Here is a 20,310-nt window from a genome sequence, read left to right on the forward strand (position 1 = left end):
TCCGGCATTAGCTAATTTCTTCACTGGTGTGTATGTGATAGAACTTGACTAAGTAAAACAATTGATCTCAGAACAAGTTTCCTGGTAAACTGATTCTCTCTGATGAACTTTAGAGCTTCTTTCCATAAATACCATTACACGAGTGGCCACAAGAGGGCATACAAACACCATGGAAAGGCACCAGGCAACCAAACAAATCTATGGCCATGAGAAGGACAAATGTATGTCTGTACACTGCATTCAATTACAGCAAATCTCTTCAAATGAGACTGAAGAATCTCCCATAGTAAAGTGTTTTTGCCTCTGCTCTTTGTGTCATTAGTGAAAGATCAGGCTCACGTGTCAACCAAAGGCTACTTCACGTGTTTCTTATCGTTGGTCTCACGTGTTAAAACTATTTCAGTGAAGAATTATTATGAAACCTTATAGTTGAAATATTTATTCATTATATATATTTTTTTAATTAGATATTTAACTGAACTTATTCTCACAAAGAGGATTTACAAAGAACAGTGATTTAAAAACCTAAAGGGAGCATCAGCAGAAAAATTTAATTTTTGTAATAACCATTTCATTCTGGTGTGCTGTGCTGAACTGCTGCTCAAAAGGTTAAAATACTGTGTTCTTTGCTTATAGGTTAGACAATCTGACAATAAAAGTTTTATTAAAAGTTTAGTTTAAATTGTAACCATTTACTTACCCTCATGTCATTTTAAAACCACAAGACTTTAGTTACTCTTCGGAATACAAATGAAGTTGTTTTTAAATAGTCTCTCTCAAGTTTTGTTCATCCACTGAAGGTTCACACAAACAAAATTTTGAAGCTTTTAGTACATAAAGACATCGTAAAAGTAATCCATATGAATCGATCCATTTAATCCAAGTCTTCTGAAGAAACACAATTACTTTATATAATGAACAGATTTTATTTAGGATTTTATTTACATATAAACAATCATTAATGCACAGACATAGAGCACATCAAATATGGTAAACGGAGGTTCAAACTTGTGTGTTTGATACGTGAGAACCAGTGAGGATTGTTCTTTTGCGTCAAGCATGTAAGGATGAGCTGCAGTTGACAGTATTTGATGTGCTCTATATATGTCCGTTAATCCACGTTTATATGTGAATTAAACACCAAATTAAATATGTTCTTCATATAAAGCTCAAAATGGAAAAATGTAATGAAAAAAATGTAACCCAATCAACTCAACAAAAATTGTATCCTACCCTTTAACAATGTAAACTTAAACAGCTAATGCTTTCTTTTTCTCTTTGTTAAAAAAAAGATTTCTCTTATGTTTTGCCTCAAAATGCAGTATTTATTTTAATTTAATTTATTTTTGTTTTATTTTTTGATAGCATTCAGTATAAGTCATTAGATTCAGATTTCCAGACTAACAGGCACCACAAGAATTTTAACAGCGATCTCCTGTGGATCTTTCAGGTAGGATATATATCTACATATACATACATATATATATATATATATATATATATATATATATATATATATATATATATATATATATATATATATATATATATATATATATATATATGTATATGTATATATGTTTTTATTATAACAATTTGTTATGAATTACAGCTATTTAATATAGTTGTCTTTGACATTTTTGATTATTGAATAAATAGTTTTAACCGAATATTAGAATAAGATTTGGTTACATTTTGTTCTGTCTTTCATTTTTCTTGCTTTGTTTGTAGGATCTTGAGAACAAAATAATCAAGTTTCTAAAGAATGAGCTGGGAAAGTTTAAGAAAATATTACAAAAAGAGAATGCACAATACTTAGTGAATGACTTTAATGAGAACAGATGCAGTATCAAAGAAGCAGCTCTTGATCTCACACTACACTACCTCAGAGAGATGAAGCAAGATGAAGCTGCTGATACTCTAGAAGGTAAGAGACCCATAACCATCTGTCAGATTGACACTTATACATTTAGGAGAGAAAATTAGGATAAAATATCTGTTTTTTTATTCTGATGTTTAGATGAGCTGGCCTTCATTCATCAACTTAAATGTAGCCTAAAGAAGAAGTATCAATGTGTGTTTGAAGGAATTGCAAAGCATGGTGACTCCACACTTCTGAATAACATCTACACAGATCTCTATGTCACTCAGAGTGGCAGTGAACAGGTCAATACTGAACATGAGGTCAGACAGATGGAGTCATTTTCTAGGCATCATGAACCACAAGATAACCTGATTGAATGCAAATATTTGTTTGAAGCATCTGAACAAGACAAGGAGATCAGAACTGTACTGACAAAAGGAGTTGCTGGCATTGGCAAATCTGTCTCTGTGCAAAAGTTTGTTCTGGATTGGGCTGAAGGAAAAGAAAATCAAGATATTAGCTTCATATTTCCTCTTCCATTCAGAGAGATGAACTTAAAGGAGAAAGAAACACAAAGCTTGATGGACCTTATAAGTCAGTCTTTTCCAGAAACAAAAGGACTGAACCTTACAAGAAGGAATCAATTCAAAGTCCTGTTCATCCTTGATGGATTGGATGAATGTCGTCTTCCTCTGAAGTTTGATAGTACTGAGACATGGAGTGATGTAACGTCACCAGCCTCTCTGGATGTTCTTCTGACGAACCTCATCAAGGGAAATCTTCTTCCTTCTGCTCTCATCTGGATCACCACTAGACCAGCAGCTGCCAGTAAGATTCCTCCTGACTGTATCGACCGGCTGACAGAGATACGAGGATTCAATGACGCGCAAAAGGAAGAGTACTTCAAAAGAAGATTCACGGATAAGAAAATGGCCAATGAAATCATTGATCATGTTAAACAATCAAAGAGTCTCTTTATCATGTGCCACATCCCAGTCTTCTGCTGGATTTCAGCCACTGTTCTCTGGACAATTTTGGAGGAGAAAAGAAATAATGATGTGAAAAACAATCAGTCCGATGATGCCTCCAAAACACTGCAGGAATCAAATACTGAAGACACTCCCAAGACTCTGACACAAATGTACACACACTTTCTCCGCTTTCAGATACAGCAGAGCAGACGAAAGTATGATGGAAAATACACACCTGATGTCTCCTGGGATAAAGATGCCATCCTTTCACTGGGAAAACTGGCATTTCAAGAGCTGGAAAAAAACAACCTGATCTTCTATGAGTCAGACCTGGAAGCCTGTGGTATTGACGTCTATAAGGCATCAGTGTATTCAGGCATGTGTACCCAGATCTTTAAGGAGGAAACAGGGATCATTCTTGGTTCCTTGTACTGCTTTGTTCACTTGAGCGTTCAAGAGTTTATTGCAGCCATTTATGCACATCTGTTTCTAGACATCAACAAGAAAAGTGTGTTTGATCATGAATCTACAATACAGGAAAACAAAAATGAAACCTTGATTGATTTGCTCAAGACTGCAGTGGACAAGGCGCTTGAGAGTGAAACTGGACACATGGACCTTTTCCTTCGCTTCCTTCTCGGTCTGTCACTCCAGTCTAATCAGCGACTCTTACGAGGTCTGCTGACACAGCAAGATGACATTGGTCAGAGCAAAACGGAAATGGTTCAGTACATTAAGCAGAAATTTGAAGATAATCTCTCCCCAGAGAGATCCATCAATCTGTTCTACTGTCTGAATGAACTGAATGATCAAACTCTGGTGAAAGAGATTCAGACCCACCTTAGCAAAGGAAGTCTCTCATCTGCTGACCTTTCACCTGCCCAGTGGTCTGCTTTGGCCTTTGTTTTGTTGACATCAGAGGAAGAGCTGGAGGAGTTTGAGCTTCAGAAATTCAGGAAATCAGACGAGTGTCTCATTAGACTATCGGCCGTCATCAAAACCTCCAAAAGAGCACTGTAAGGCATTAATAACGTCACATTTGTGCACTCATCTGGTAAAAATGTTTCTCTACACAGATCAATAATACATTTTTTATCTTTTTATTTTTTCTTTATTTTTTTTTATGACTGCTTTCCAGTATTATAATTGTGTAATGCTAATATTTTATGGCATTTATATTAATGTATTATGTAGAAAATTATGTTCTTCAGCTAAACATTCACTCAAGTTAGCAGAGAAAGAAGCATCACATTATTATTCAGCACAGTGGTCCATAATTATTTTTACTCAAGTAATGCATTTCTCTTCAACTTTTGCTGTAGAGCATATACACTCTTACGAAACCTCAATGCTCAAATTATTAACCCCCAGATTCTTAATCTCAAGTCATGATAAAGCTAGCATTTTCAAATGTATAATTTATTGTTTTATTAGAGCTACAATCCTTAATATTTGTATTCAAACATTCTAGTTTGTTTTATCTAGCAAGTTTGTCACTAAATCAAAAAACTAATATAATTTTATTGGTCAGTTTTTATAGGTTTTATTAGTATAGTTTTTTAATAGGCAGAAAATATGTTTAATATTTGCATTTAGAAAATGTATTATATTCAACCTAATTTTATGTCATATATTTCCTTTGTAGACTAAATGGTTGTAATTTAACAGACAAAAGCTGTTCAGCGCTGGCTGCCGTTCTTAGATCTGATACCAATCCGAAAGAGCTGAACATGAGCAATAATAATCTGCAGGATTCAGGAGTGAAGCTGCTCTGCACTGGACTGAAGAGTTTAAAGTGTAAATTGGAGATACTGAGGTATGTTGTGTTTTAACAGACAAAAAGCTGAAAGTGTTATTTGTTATAAATTTGAATGTACATTAAATAGACAAATTATGAATTTTCAATTTTCCATCATCTGGGCAGTGTGCAAAATGCTTAAAGAGATAGTTGACCCAAAAAGAAAATGATGTTTATCAATTACTCATTCCAAATGAATCTTTACAAACCCATAAGACTCCAACCTCCCTGGAACGTGATCTCTACAGAGGATCTGCACTACGTCACTGGTCATAGACTTTCCCTAATCCCAACCCCAACCAAGATGTAAAGAATCAAAACCAAATTTGGACCTCACAAGGAGAATTTTTTTTCCATATATGGGGCTGTACTGGGAGGAATGGGATGATTCTCCAAGAAAAGACAAAAATTAATTTCAAGCTTTATTTTTTCAAAGATAAAGTAATGTTTGTTTAATGTTTTTATTTTTGTTTGTCTCCATATTCAGTTGTTAGTTTTTGATTTGCAAATAACTTTCAATTAATTTGTACAAGGAATAAAATATAATCCACTAGGGATTTACAGTTTTTGCATTAAACTAGTCCGCTGAATGTTGCATTTGCATTCTTCTTCTAGACTCTCAAACTGCAGTATCACTGAAGAAGGTTATAAAGCTCTGGCTTCAGCTCTGAGATCAAACCCTTCACACCTAATAGAGCTGGATCTCACAGGGAATGATCCTGGACAATCAGGAGTGAAGGAGCTTGAAGAGTTACTACTGGACCCAAACTATAATCTAAAGACACTGAGGTGATATATGATGAAATAATACAAAATAAATTATTTGTAGCCAAATTGTTTATAGAAATATTATTTAACTTAGACAATGCTACACCAAAGTAAATTTAAGATATATCATTTGACACTTGATTTCCCCCTTCAGTATTAGCTGTTTTTTTCCCATTACAATAAGGATATTAAGAACTGATTTAAATCCTGCTTCCTCTTCTCTTCTGCAGGTTTTTGGGTCCTGCTGCAGATGAAGCCTGTCAGTATGTGAATCGATTAGTGGGTAAAAACCCGTTACTCCTGAGAGAGCTGAATCTGAGTGATCGTAAACTAGGAGACACACGGGTGAATCAGATTGCTACTCTACTGCAGGATAAACACTGTCAACTCAACACACTGAAGTGAATATTTCACATAATTTACCAGAACCTTCTTAGACTTTACTCAATGAAAATGTGGCTGAGAACAACAGACATTTGTCCCAGTGATACAATAATACCTATTTTTTTGATGTAAAGTAAATGTGTAAACTAACCAGTGGTGTGGGATGCATCTGAATATTTGTATCTGTATACCGCTGCTCAGCTGATTTGAACTCGCTTTTACACCTGAGGGAAGAACAACTTTTATGATCTTGCAGCCTTAACACTCTGTCAGTTGTTAAGAGTTCACATTAAAATTGTGGAAAATGATTTACCTTATTGATGTATTTTGTTATCTGGTGAACAAAAGATAATCTTGTTCTCTGTCTGTTTGTATGTTACGTTTGTTAACTTTACAGAATGAAGAGTTTGTTTTCCTAATTTCTCCTAATGTAGGTTAAGATACTGTGATTTGACAGATGAAGGTTTTTCTGCTGTGACTTCAGCTCTGAAATCAAACCCATCACACCTGAGAGAGCTGGATGTGGGTGGGAATAAACTTGGAGACTCTGGACTGAAAAACATCTGTGATCTACTGATGAACCCACAATGCAAGCTGGAAAAACTAGAGTTAGTATCATTATACTGTACAGCAAATACTGTGTGATTTCAAGTGTACTATTTAGTGGGCTCAAGGTACATAATTTATGGAGCTGCACTTTCTGGTATTTCCTCATTAGTCACAATTTATTATATTAAGTCTCTTTAACTAGAAATGAATTGTTTAATTTAAAGAATTTGATACTTTGATGTACTGATTGTTTGCAGAAATGTTATGAGATTTGCATCTGCTGCTACAATAAATAAAGGATGGATGTAAATTATCCCTTATGTATATGCTTGTAGCTCATCAATAAGGTGGTCATCATATATCTGAGACCCTGTCCTTTCTCTTTCTGTCTTCAGACTGTGTGGATGTAGTATTAAAGAGAAACACTGTTACCTCCTGAGTTCAGCTCTGCGTTTAAACTCATACCTGAGACAGCTGGACCTCAGTGGAAATGAACTAAAAAACACAAGAGTAAAGCACTTATGTGATGCACTGAAAGATTCACACTGTAAACTGGAGAGACTGAGGTGAGGAACAATATACAACACTATATACACTATATAGTTTAAATTTTATAGTTGTATTTTATAACTGTCATCTCAATGTTATTTTCATCTCAAATTGGCAAGCATTGCAAAAATACTTTATATAAAGTAACATAGCTTAGAGTAGCATTTCCCTATGTTGTCTTTAATGTTTAAGCTAAGTGGGTAAACTTGCAGACAGCTTTTTTACAGGAAGAAGAGTCAATGCTTCAAACTATTTATTAGTTGAAAAATGTCTCCCAGGTTGTTTTATGTGAGTTTTATATAAGACCAAATCTGGACTCTAATCAGCTCAAAACATGGCCCTGATGGACTTATTCTCAAGCCGCTTCATAGTTGTCTTTGCAATTTGGGACATTGTTTTGTTTAAAAATAATAACTTTTGAAAACAACTTTTTAATTATGGAAAGCAAGCCATTCTGTAATATTCTCCTGTACTCCAAAGCATTAACTGACTTTTCACAGTGAAGCAGCTCACCAATACCCACAGCTAAAAAGGCTTTCCACACAATGACACTTCTTCCTGCTTTACTGTGGTAGAGATACATTTCTTATTATATTTCACCGCACTGACATCACTCTGGATGCTTACCGTGAAACTCATGTTTCATTGTGATACATTAGTTCACACATCTCTGCTGAACTACTCTGAATCAAACTTCCCATAAACTGCAAAAAACATAAAGGTGTGGTATGCAGGATTAACATGCTAGTGGTTGAAATGGTTACTGCAGTCCAAATGCAAAATATTGGAGAGTGTTGTTTCCTCCACCTCCTCCTCAGAATCAACGCTCATGCAGGTTGCCAGCTTGAGGACACGCAACAGGAGCGAGCACAATCATTTTCAATGGAAGTTACACTGTAAATTGATTAGTTGATTTATAAGTTTTAATATGGTCTCGTTCATAGATATTTTTAGATGGATGCTGAGGCTTTTTAGGTCGGGTAGAATCTGCGATCTCTGACCTGGTTTGCAAAATGATATGTTTTCCGCCAACTGGAAACCTGGGGTGTCGAAATACTATTGGGTAAACTGGTGGCGTGCAGTATTACACAGATCAAAACAAAGACATTCTGACATGTTATGGTATTTTTATGCTTACGATAAGTAAAAAAACGTAATTACAGCACCTTTAGTTATGTCTTTGATGTCTTCCTCAAACAGCAATGGCTTTTTTTAAATAGTACATTTGCTTAAATTTTGCACATTTCTTGACCAATAATTTGTGGTTAAAACGATTGAAAGCTTAGTGTTTAACCATTTTGGCATTAGCCCAAGGTTTTTGCCCAGGAGTGTACATGAAAAAGATGGTATTTAAATGAAACCTAATGAATTGCTTGTCTCATTTCTCCCTATCTAGGTTAAGATACTGTGATATGACATATGAGTGTTGTTCTGCTCTGACTTCAGCTCTGAAATCAAACCCATCATACCTGAGAGAGCTGAACCTGAGTGGAAATAAACTTGGAGACTTTGGAGTTGAAAACACATGTGATCTACTGATGAATTTACAGTGCAAGCTGGAAATACTAGCGTTAGTAACATTCTACTGTACAGTACTTACTGTGTTAAAGTTTATTGTTTAGTTATTTATTTTAAGAAAACAAGGTCCAAGTTGCATCTATATACATATATATGGACTGCATTTATAAAGCGCTTTTATCCAAAGCGCTTTACATTTTTGCCTCACATTCACCCATTCATACACCAACGGCGATGTCAGCCATGTAAGGCGCCATCCAGCTCGTCGGGAGCAGCTGGGGTTAGGTGTCTTGCTCATGGACACTTCGACACTTGGTCAGGTGGAACCGGGGATTGAACCACCAACCTTCTGGTTTGTAGACAACCTACATGAACCACTGAGCCACTGCCGCCCCTATATAGCACTGCACTTTCTATAAAATGCACAAATTTTTTGAGTCCAGTGGATTCAGACATGGGTTGTAACTAGTATCCTCAATCCTAGTTATGCTCCTTTATTGGTTTATGGTCATATAATTACGTTTTTACTTATTTTGGTGCTGTATAAGTGTATTGTCATTTAATCATGATCTTTCAAACATGTACATAACATGGATCTGAGCCATTTCTTTTCTCTTTCTGTCATCAGTTTGTGTGAATGCAGTATCACAGAGAAACAGTGTCTCATCCTGACTTCAGCTCTGAAATCAAACCCATCATACCTGAGAGAGCTGGACCTCAGTGGAAATAAAATAGAAAACACAGGAGTGAAGCACTTATGTGACGCACTGGAAGATTCACACTGTAAACTGGAGAGATTGAGGTCAGTAACATTCACATACTGTCAGGGTTGTTTAGTTTCATAGTATTTTAGTTTGGTTTTCCTGTTACCCGATTTATTTTTCCTTGTTTGTTTCCTTGGTTTCCAATTCAGTTACGCACCTGGTTCTTTTTCTGTTAATTACCATCCCTGTGTATTTAAGCCCGGAGTTCTGTCTGTTCTTTATTATTATTAATACAGCCATGAGTCTATTTGGGAAAGATGCAACAATTTTTTCACATCTGGATTTGGGGTTCCTCTGCCATTCCTTCTTGCAGATCCTCTCCAGTTCATTCAGGTTGGATGGTAAATGTTGGCGGAGAACCATTTTCAGGTCTCTCCAGAGATGCTCAATTGGGTTTAAGTCAGGGCTCAGGCTGGGTCATTCATGAACAGTCACAGAGTTGTTGTGAAGCCACTCCTTTGTTATTTTAGCTGTGTGCTTAGGGTCATTGTCTTATTGGAAGGTGAACCTTCGGCCCAGTCTGAGGTCTTGAGCACTCTGGAGATGGTTTTCGTCCAGGATATCCCTGTACTTGGCTGAATTCATCTTTCCCTCGATTGCAATCAGTCGTCCTGTCCCTGCAGCTGAAAAACACCCCCACAGCATGATGCTGCTACCACCATGCTTCACTGTTGGGATTATATTGGACAGTTGATAAGCAGTGCCTGGTTTTCTCCACACATACCACTTAGAAATAAGGCCAAAAAGTTATATCTTAGTCTCATCAGACCAGGATATTATTTCTCACCATCTTGGAATCCTTCAGTTGGTTTTTAGCAAACTCCATGCTGGCTTTCATGTTTCTTGCACTAAGGAGAGGCTTCCGTTGGGCCACTCTGCCATAAAGCCCTGACTGGTGAAAGGTTGCAGTGATGGTTGACTTTCTACAACTTTCTCCCATCTCCCAGCTGCATCTCTGGACATCTGCAGCCACAGTGTTATTTGAGTATTTTTGGGTTATTTGGTATCTTCTTTACCTCTCTTCCCATGGCTCTTTTCCCCTGATTTTGGCCGGTAGGCCAGATCTAGGACGGGTTTTGGTCATCCCAAACGTCTTCCATTTAAAGATTATGGAGGTCACTGTGCTCTTAGGAACCTTAAGTGTTGCAGATTTGTTATTTGTGTTACCATGGCCAGATCTGTGCCTTGCCACAATTCTGTGTCTGAGCTCTTCAGGCAGTTCCTTTAACCTCATGATTCTCATTTGCTCTGACATGCACAGTGAGCTGTAAGGTCTCATATAGACAGGTTTGTGGCTGTCCTAATCAAGTCCAGTCAGTATAATCAAACACAGCTGGACTCAAATGAAGGTGTAGAACCTTCATCTCATCTCAAGGATGATCAGAAGAAATGGACAGCAACTGAGTTAAATATATGAGTGTCATAGCAAAGGGTCTGAATACTTAGGACCATGTGATATTTCAGTTTTTCATTTTGAATAAAGCTGCAGAAATTTCAACAATAATGTGTTTTTTCTGGGGTGCTGTGTGTACATTAATGAGACAAAAAATAACTTAAATTATTTTAGCAAATGGCTGCAATATAACAAAGAGCGAAACATTTAAGGGGGTCTGAATACTTTTTGTACCCACTGTATGTCAAAGGCAAAGGCAAATTGTATTTATCATGTCATGACCCCTTTAAAATCACTTAAACAGTTTAAATCAGGCATTTTAAGGCCACGATATGCTTGAAGTAAAATAAAATAAAAAAACAGGTGTGATGCCATTTCGGACAAAATCTTGAGTTTGTTTTGGTGCTTTAAAACAGCTCGCCAGTGCAAACTTTCAGGAGCAGAGCATGATTCTGTAATCTGTTCTGGAGTCACATATTTAAATGCTCCTCTAAAACACCACACCCAGCCGGGCAGCATCTAAATATTTGCATCAGTATACGGCTGCTCAGCTGATTTGAACTTCTTTTTACACCTGAGTAGAAAAGGACTTTAATGCTCAGTATCTCAGCCTTTATACTCAATATGTTGTAAAGTTCAATATAAATCTCATACATATAAAGTTTGTTTGTCATGAAGATGCTATAAATGTATCTCTCCGTCTAGATTCAGAGGCTGTGATATGACAGGTGAAGGTTGCTCTGCTGTGACTTCTGCTCTGAAATCAAACCCATCACACCTGAGAGAGCTAGACCTGAGTGGAATTCAACTAGGAGACTCTGGAGTGAAAAACTCAAGTGATCTACTGATGAACCCACAATGCAAACTGGAAAAACTACAGTGAGTAACATTATACTGTACAGCAGTTACTGTGTGATTAAAGTTCATCATGTGTATCAGTAGAAAGACCGTTAAACTTTAAAACTATATTTTGACATTTGCATAGTTTTTACAAAACTAATGGTACTTGTTACTTAATATACTTTTAATAATTAAAAGTTAGTGCATTTAGTGATGGTAAACTAAACTCAAACTAAAATGTAAATGATTTTCTCACATTAAGAATGTGAAAATAACCCATTGAAAAAAAAAAATTAAACGGACTATATTGAAACTATATCTTAATCTGCGTTGATAAAATGCAAACTTTGATGACTCAGTTTTTTTCTGGTTATACTACTAACCCTACATAGAGTTGTAACTAGTATCCTCAAATCCTAGGAATTGTCCTGTTTTGGTTAATGGTCTTACAATTAAGTTTCCAGGTGTTTGGTGATATATTAGTGACTCTATGGCGTTTACTCAGGATCTAATCCATTGTTCTTTTCTCTTTCTATCTTCAGTCTGTGTGGATGCAGTATTACAGAAACTCAGTGTCTCATCCTGACTTCAGCTCTGAAATCAAACCCATCACACCTGAGAGTGCTGGACCTGAGTGGAAATGAACTAAAAAACACAGGAGTGAAGCACTTATGTGACGTACTGAAGGATTCACACTGTAAACTAGAGAGATTGAGGTGAGGAACATTTACATACAAAATCAAAATGTTTAGCAATAACTTAAGCAAAATTTAAATTTTTAAGCAAAAACAGTTCAAACCAAAACACTTCATCTTTCATGAAGAGTTCACAGTATATTTCTGGAAAATTCTTCACTTTAGTAATTTTGTGATAGCACTCTAGTGAAAGCAGGGTCCAAAAATTAACAAATGACAGAGAGCCAGACAGAGCACTGAACATTAAGTGCAAAAGTGTTTTGACTGAAATGAGATAAAAAGAACATTTAGAGAAAAAAATTATAAATTGCAGAATGTATGTGTACCAGAAGAACCTTCTACCCCTGACACTTGTGCTTTTATTTTTCGTGGTAAATATAAGCATGGCTTAAAAGTTAATGTCAAACTCTGGGTGAAAACTCTCTTTTTCTGTTTGTTTCTTTCCAGTCTAAATGACTGTGGCATTACAGATGTTTCTTCTTTGGCCCAGTATTTGGGTGACACAAAAGCACTGCAGTTTTTAAAGGAGCTTGATCTGAGTAAAAATAACATTGGAGACTCAAAAGAGCAGCTCATTGACATACTACGAGACTCCAATTGTAACCTGAGGTTAGTAAACAAATTTTGTTTCACGCTGATGTGCTAAAACCAACAGACAAACAGGAAGTATTCTGATTACAGGTATTTTATGTTAATATAATGTTATACTTTTTCACTCAAACTTGTTCCACCCATCACTGCTTATTTTCTCTTCTGACTCCTTCTTACAGCCTAGAGAGAGATCATTGGTTTAGCTGGCGAGCTGGTGTAAACCTCATTGGTAGCATTGGTGGATGGATTACGTCCTTTTCTAAAGCTCAGGCGCCTGTGAAACCAACAGTACAGGACCAGTGAACATCAGGTGAGGGATCAACAGAAAAGCTGTATATGTATGTGATGATGTGTTGTCTGTATACCTGCATCTTAGATGTACATTATATCCGTACATAAACTGACAACTGTGAATATCAGCACACATTTTTTTAACAATCTATAAGTTTTAAATCTTGGCAAACAGTCAGAACAGGATTTTTTAATGAGATGATGCCAGAACAGAACAGAAATTCATAAATACAAACGCTGTTCAAAACCTATTCTATATATTATGAATTCAATGCATTGATACACATATTCATTTATTTGATAACAAATTTAAAGCTGCAGTCCGTAAGTATAGCCTCTTTTGTCGCCATCTCTGTTTGAAACCTGCAAATGCAGTTATTTGCGGAATTACCATATTTACTTGAGTTATGCATCGGCATGACACCTCAGCGCGGATGAATCTAATGTTTTGAGGAGTATGTGTGGCTGTCAGTCACCGCATCGGTGTGGATACTGTACTTCAGAATCACAGGTTCTACTTCTTCGAAGTATGACCAAATAAGAATTTTCACCAAAAAAGTAACATGTCTGCCACTTTTGTTCAGACCAACTGAGGGAAAAAAGCATTTCAATAAATCAGTGATTAAATCTAATGATCACTTAGCTCATGTCACATCAAACCTAGCATATTATTATTATTATTTTATACTTTGTTCTCAAATTGTTAGTGTTAACAACATCCGCATTGCGTGACTACTGTATTTAGTGTGTATTAGCATTACCTTTAGATTCCATATAGTCTAATCTTTTGCTTTTGACTAAGGGTGAATCTCTAGTTGTTACTGATGATTGTCGTTTGGACCTTTCTGGATTACAATCCGCCATCAAAATGATACATTTAATTATTCCAGCTGCTTGAGAAAAAGCTCTAAATGATCCGCCATCTGTCCTGTACCACTCAAATTATAATACATTATTTCAAGCTTACCGTTGTGAATCGAGCTAAGGTAAGGAGATAATTTTGAACACTGCTGGTTATGTACTTGCTTTCAAATTGTTTTCGGATCATTTTTAACAAAAAAAAAAAAAATGGACTGCAGCTTTAAATAGTTTCAAGTACCAATGCTTTTACAAATGTAAAGTTTGTTATACTAGCTTTTATGTATTATTATTAATACTGATTAATACATAAGAATACATTCATTTATGTTAGTTTAGTATTCATAAATCATTTTGTTTTATTTACAGGTGGAACAGAGGAGGAAGAGGAGTGTGGTGAGAGTTTAGACTAGGTGGAGTATTCAGTACAAGGCCTGAAAATATAATGGCCTCACAATAGGCTACATATACAGTTTTAAATCAATACATCATTTTTATGTTTCTTTATTACAATGTATTTTGGAATTTTTGTATGTTTTACATTTTATCTACTTTATATACACTTTATATACACTTTAATATACACTTTATATACACTTTATATACACTTTAATATACACTTTATATACTGTGGTAGAAATTCCCCTAAGCACCTGACATAAGTTAACATGGTGTTTCCGACCCCAGTGTTGGGGAGCGACAAGTTACATGTAACAGAGTTGTGTACAGTAATGTAATTACTAAATAAATGTAAATAATCTTTTACAGTTACTGAAAAATGTGTTTATTAAATTACAGTTACTTATAAAAATGTTACCGATTGCAAAGGGGGTTATTCTGAATATTATATGGAGTACACTGGTGGCGTAAATGTTTGAAAGTGATTCAATTTTGAAAACATTTTATTAGAAATTCAGAAAAGTAATCAAATGTAATCAATTACATTACTTCAATAAATTAATATTTACACTACTTATAACAATTTAAATAGGGTAACTTGTAATCTGTAACCTATTACATTACATACATCCAAAGTAACATTCCAACAACTACAAATTTAGACTCGACGTATCTGTGGACGACGTATCTGTCCTTATTAACACTATCATTTGGGAATAAGGTCTCTAGTGTTCTCCTTCTATCACTTGGGAATGGAAATAAAATCTCTAGTGCTTCACTAAACACTATCACTTGAGAATAGAAGCAAGATCTCTAATGCTCTCTAGCCTGCTGCACAGCAGTAATCAGACCATCCCTTTGAATATGCTTTAATCTTGGCCTGGAGGATCTCGGACCAATTTCAGAGAATTCCCCTGACAAAAAGAGTACAACAGTTTATACAGGATAGGAGCATGGGAAAGGGGACATAATTCATTCCATTAATTACAATGTGATTGGTTCTTCATATGAATAATTATCTGTTACTTTGTAAAAGCACATTTGGATTCCTTTATACTTCAACTAGTTGCGCAAATCATTAGGTTATAACAAAACTGGACAACTTTTGTTATATTCAGACACACTAACTTTGCCCCAAGTGTTGGGGACAGATATATCAAAATCATATAAATGTTGCAGGCAAGAAAAATAAATATTAGTTATCCTTAACAATGCTGGAAAAAAAAAATCCTAATAAGAACGTCTTTGTGTTTGGTACAGCATACCCTGTACATGATGACAATAGTATCTTTTCCCATACCAGACTAACTAAGCTTTAGTATTTACCAGTTCACAGCATTCATTTATCAATCATCCTCCTCTTTTGAAGTTGTTGCTTTCTCTCCCGCTAGATGCAAATCTCATGACTCATTTCATTTAGTGATTATAATCTTCACTTTTGCTATTGTATTGTATTGTAATATGTATTGACATATTGAATATATAAAGTTGAAAACCTGATCAATTTTATTGTGTTTGAAAAGTTCATGGTTTCAGAAATTTTTCAACTTTCCAGATCAGTTTTTTTATTGATATTTTGCAGTATCTTGAATTGAAACAGATAATATTGCAGTTGGTTCACAAGTTATAATTTATAAGAGTACACTAAAAAGTGGTAACCTGATTTATTTTCTACTTTTCTACAAGTGTACATTGTGTAATGAATGAATTATGTTTATTAGAGAATTATGCAGATGAATTAGAAAACATTTTTGCCATTGAGATGATTTGGAATAAAGTGCCCCAATCAACATGAATTCATTCTATGTTTAATTCACTTCTACGAATTCACTTAATCGATTCGTTCGTATAAGAAGAGGAAGCCAGAGGCTAACTAACTTCGAATAAAAAGAGATAGCTATTGACATAAGACTTGATGAAACAAAGATATTTCCTCATTAACAAATTCTTCCACGAATTAAAAAAGGTAATTTAAAGTTCCATTAGTTTTATTTTCGATGTGAGGTTTGTGTTGTAGTGTTTTCTCTTTGCTCATTATGTGAAAATGTTTTCTCTGATAACGAGGTTTGTGTTCGGGAAATGAATGGGATCGCGCGCAGATCTGTGGGGTGTCACGGGCGCGCGTGCACGGCAGTATCATCACGCGCAGCATCTTTCGCCCACCGACATCTCTTCATTCCACTTAATTACTACTCCTCAGACAAAAGGAGCGTCTACTACTGCGTCGTATCTGGATATTCTGCGCTCCTGGATAACCTTGAGGATATTTGCGCGGCTGGATTGGAGTGTATTCATGGAAAATGGCGAGATGGGCTCACGCGTGTCTGCTGCTGATGATGGTGATTTTCAGCGGATCGTGGACCGCAGTGGACGCGCTCACATTTCCACAGCATTTCACGTAAGAAACAAACACTCACAATTTCACAGCATTACACAAAATAATCGCTCGTTCCCACTGTATTAGATAAGACACGCTCGTTTCCACAACATTACACGTAACGAACGCTAAACAGCACTGGTTAATGTTCATTTCCACAACGTTACTCGTAAGAAATGGTAATTTCCACAACAGTATAACATATTAATTTCCACAACATTACACGAAGTGCTCCACCACGCTACATTAAAGAAATACTAATTTCTTCATTATACAAAGCTTCACTCACATACATGTAAGAAATAAACCCACAACATAGGCTACATGTAACGCATATTTTCTTAACGTTACGCTTTATTATTTTCCACAAATGTACACATGGGAAAAACTAACACTGGAATATAATGTCGAAATAAACTTCTTGTTCATATGTGTATAGAGTAAATGCGTGTTTACCAAGTCATAGTTTGGGGACAAATTTGTCCCCCAGAATTGAGCTATATATGGCAACACTTGCCTTTGGTGATATTTTATTTTATATAAATAAAAGAAAATTAATATATTTAATTTCTAATAATTTATTCTAAAAAGAAGATATTTTCTTATAGGGTTAGTGTTAGTTTGAATGCATTATAATGATCTTTTTATATAATAATCTATCAGCAGTGATTTGAGATTATACACTGGCTCAATAATTCTTAGAACATCTCAAAGTAATTTCTATCTATCTATCTATCTATCTATCTATCTATCTATCTATCTATCTATCTATCTATCTATCTATCTATCTATCTATCTGCTCACAGTCTTCTTTCTCTGTAATGTGAATGTGGGTCACAACATCCCCTCATTTCCCTGTATCTCTGTCTGTCTCTAGGGAGTGTGTGTCAGGTAATAGGCAGCATGGAAGATTTCTTATGTGTGTGTGTGTGTTTCTGGGCATGCTCAGATCAGATGCTAAGAGTGCATCAGATCGCCTGAATCACTGACACACACCCTGATACACTCTCACCTTTACATATTGTGTAACGCATGCTGCTAAACGTGCAGTGAACCAGTGTGTGTGTGTGTGTGTGTGTTTATGGCAGCTGAGATGGAAAGTGCAGACTGAAATCTTACTGAGTTCCTCAAGAATAATGGAATCTCGTCTATGAGGGGCCTATACTTTAACAAAGAATGTAAAGTCGACATTTCAGCTATAAGCAGTCAGTATGCCAATAATTATCCAAATAATATGTAACCGATATGATGGCTGATATAAATGTTTACTATTTGAAGTGTTTTAAAACAAAAAGTATGAATTTTAAAAAACGTTTTAAGGGTTTTACCAAAAACAAACTTTGACATTTTGCTTCTGCTACCAATAATAAACAATTTTTAAATATTTACTGATATATTGTGCACCCCAAACTCAACTCATCCTCTCAGTTAATGCTGATTATTAAATGCTGGACCCGTAGAGATTTCTCCAAGCGTTCGCTCGTTATGATCTCCTCGTGTTAATTGACAGTTATAATTTAATTAGATTCAAGGCAAGCTATTGCTAAACAAACCAAACTTACATAATATAACATAACTGCAATCGGGCTGTAATCACTTGCAGATCTGTTCTGTTGTCGTGGAAACAGGTGATATTTATGATCAGACTGCAGGGTTATGATTTAGCCGTACATGCTGTTCTTCAACAGGACGGTTTAATGAAGCAGAACGGACCCGCGTGTGCTGAACGAGACCTCACAGATGTTAAATAATTCATCAGCATCTGTAGATCAGGGCTGTTTCGCTGAGAGGCACGGCTTGTTTGTAGCCTGTGTTTGTGGACAGTATAAACGCATCACATTCTGCGCATTGATTATATTGATCGGTTTAGACGACTGGGAGGATATTATATCATATTCTGTCACTGACACTGTGTGTTGTAGGCCTACGAATGAGGACAGGTCAGCTGAGGTCACTGAAAATGTATTTATTAACAAAAGATGTTGACATCACACTGTACATTCCAGTGTTGCAGAGAAAGAAAACGTGTTAATATTTTCATATAACATAATATGTATGCGGCAGTGTTCAGCTTTGAGTGAGAATAATGGGGGGAGGGGGCTTGATTCAATATCAATTCATTTGGCTTAATATCTGGTACAGTAGAGGACACAAATCTCTCTAATGCTGTTAACATACAGGGAAACATGTCAGCTGGTATTATTATTAAAAGTGCAGTGTGTAGTATTTAGGAGGATCTATTGACAGAAATGCAATATAATATACATAACTATGTTTTCAGTGGAGTATAAAGACCTTACATAATGAACCGTTATGTTTTTATTACCTTAGAATGAGCCATTTCTATCTCCATACACCACGGTTCCCCTAACAGTGAAGTCGTCATTTTGCATCGTCATGTTTCTAAAGGAGCCCTTGCGCTAGTCACTCTCTGCTCTCTACAACAACAACATTTTTGTCCTGTGTCAGACACCGTAGCTTCTCTATCTGCTCACAAAGGGAGGGGTGAACTTTGGGGGATGCAATTCACAACCTCACCGCTAGATGCTGCTAAAAATCATACACTGCACCTTTAAAGGTTACAATTAACAACTCATTCTTATGCAATTCAAATATTTTTTATAATAATGTTACAATATTTTTAATGATATAAGAGTAAAACTATAATAACTGTAATATAGTTAGACATGAATTGCTCCTGTCCAGAGTAATTTTTTCTAGATAAGATGCTAATGGTCATTGAATGGCTTTCTGTGGCATATTGTTCACATGCTGTTTTATTCACGTCTTTCCGTGGTTGAAACACTCATTGAATGATTACATGAGACAGTATACATTTTAGTAAGCCGTACTGTATCTCTCGACATACCTTCTGATGTTCATGCATGTTTATTTAGTGCTATAACTAGTAATAAAGAGGAACACAGATCGGTTCACAAGCTTTTTGAACTGAGGCAGCACAGAGATCTGCCACGCCACATTAAAGATCACCTAAAATATTACTTATTGTTTGTTATTTTGTAATCAAATTTATAGAATTGGAAAGCCGTGTTGTACATTCAGCCAGGTGATATTGCAGAGCCCAGGTTTGTATCATCCTGAGAAGATTTATTTTACGATCAAATCTGACAATCCATATTTGAATTGGTTAAAGTTTATTATCTTACCTGGATATTAGCTTTTGTCAGATGAAAAAATCGTCTATTATTACAATGTACGAAGTCCTCTGAGCTGGCAATTTTCACTACACTCGATAAACTGAGACATAAGATGGCAACAATTGTGTGAAAGTCTCCAGTTCAAAATAGAGGTCTGTCTGCATGGGGATTATAACACATTTTTTTAGGGCTGTCACGATTCCTTCAATAATTGTCATTACTCGATTTTAAATTTACCCATATTGAGTAACCGGCAAATTACCTGAGGTGGCCACAAATGGAAATCCATGAAATGCATTTTTAGACCATTTTATAAGGCGGCACATTGTACAAAACAATTTAAAGCATACTATAGCATAGTGCTATGGTGAATTCACAAAGGCTGTGATTCAAACAAATAAATATATGACCTGCGGGTTTAATATATATATATATATATATATATATATATATATATATATATATATATATATATATATATATATATATATATATATACCTGTAAGTTATGTGCGTCTCCGAGCAGCTCTGTTCACAGTAAAT

The 20,310-nt window shown here is 35.6% G+C and overlaps 2 protein-coding genes across 3 annotated transcripts in view; both read left to right on the forward strand.

Annotated features, from left to right (window-relative positions):
• The window catches only part of LOC137040136 (NLR family CARD domain-containing protein 3-like), a 129,288-nt gene extending 114,889 nt beyond the window's left edge, over positions 1–14,399 (forward strand). Inside the window, exons 29-31 of the mRNA XM_067415551.1 lie at positions 12,541–12,702; positions 12,864–12,994; positions 14,203–14,399. Of these exons, the coding sequence (XP_067271652.1) occupies positions 12,541–12,702; positions 12,864–12,987 (286 nt within the window). The 3' untranslated portion in view covers positions 12,988–12,994; positions 14,203–14,399. The remainder of the gene's footprint in view (positions 1–12,540; positions 12,703–12,863; positions 12,995–14,202) is intronic.
• Positions 14,400–16,324: 1,925 nt separating this feature from the next.
• The window catches only part of cacna2d2b (calcium channel, voltage-dependent, alpha 2/delta subunit 2b), a 35,183-nt gene continuing 31,197 nt past the window's right edge, over positions 16,325–20,310 (forward strand). For both annotated transcript variants that reach the window (XM_067415554.1, XM_067415556.1), the window contains exon 1: positions 16,325–16,630. In XM_067415554.1, the coding sequence (XP_067271655.1) occupies positions 16,533–16,630 (98 nt within the window). In that variant the 5' untranslated portion in view covers positions 16,325–16,532. The remainder of the gene's footprint in view (positions 16,631–20,310) is intronic.

The sequence above is a fragment of the Pseudorasbora parva genome, chromosome 14 (genome assembly GCF_024679245.1).
Source record: "Pseudorasbora parva isolate DD20220531a chromosome 14, ASM2467924v1, whole genome shotgun sequence".
NCBI classification, from domain to species: Eukaryota; Metazoa; Chordata; class Actinopteri; order Cypriniformes; family Gobionidae; genus Pseudorasbora; species Pseudorasbora parva.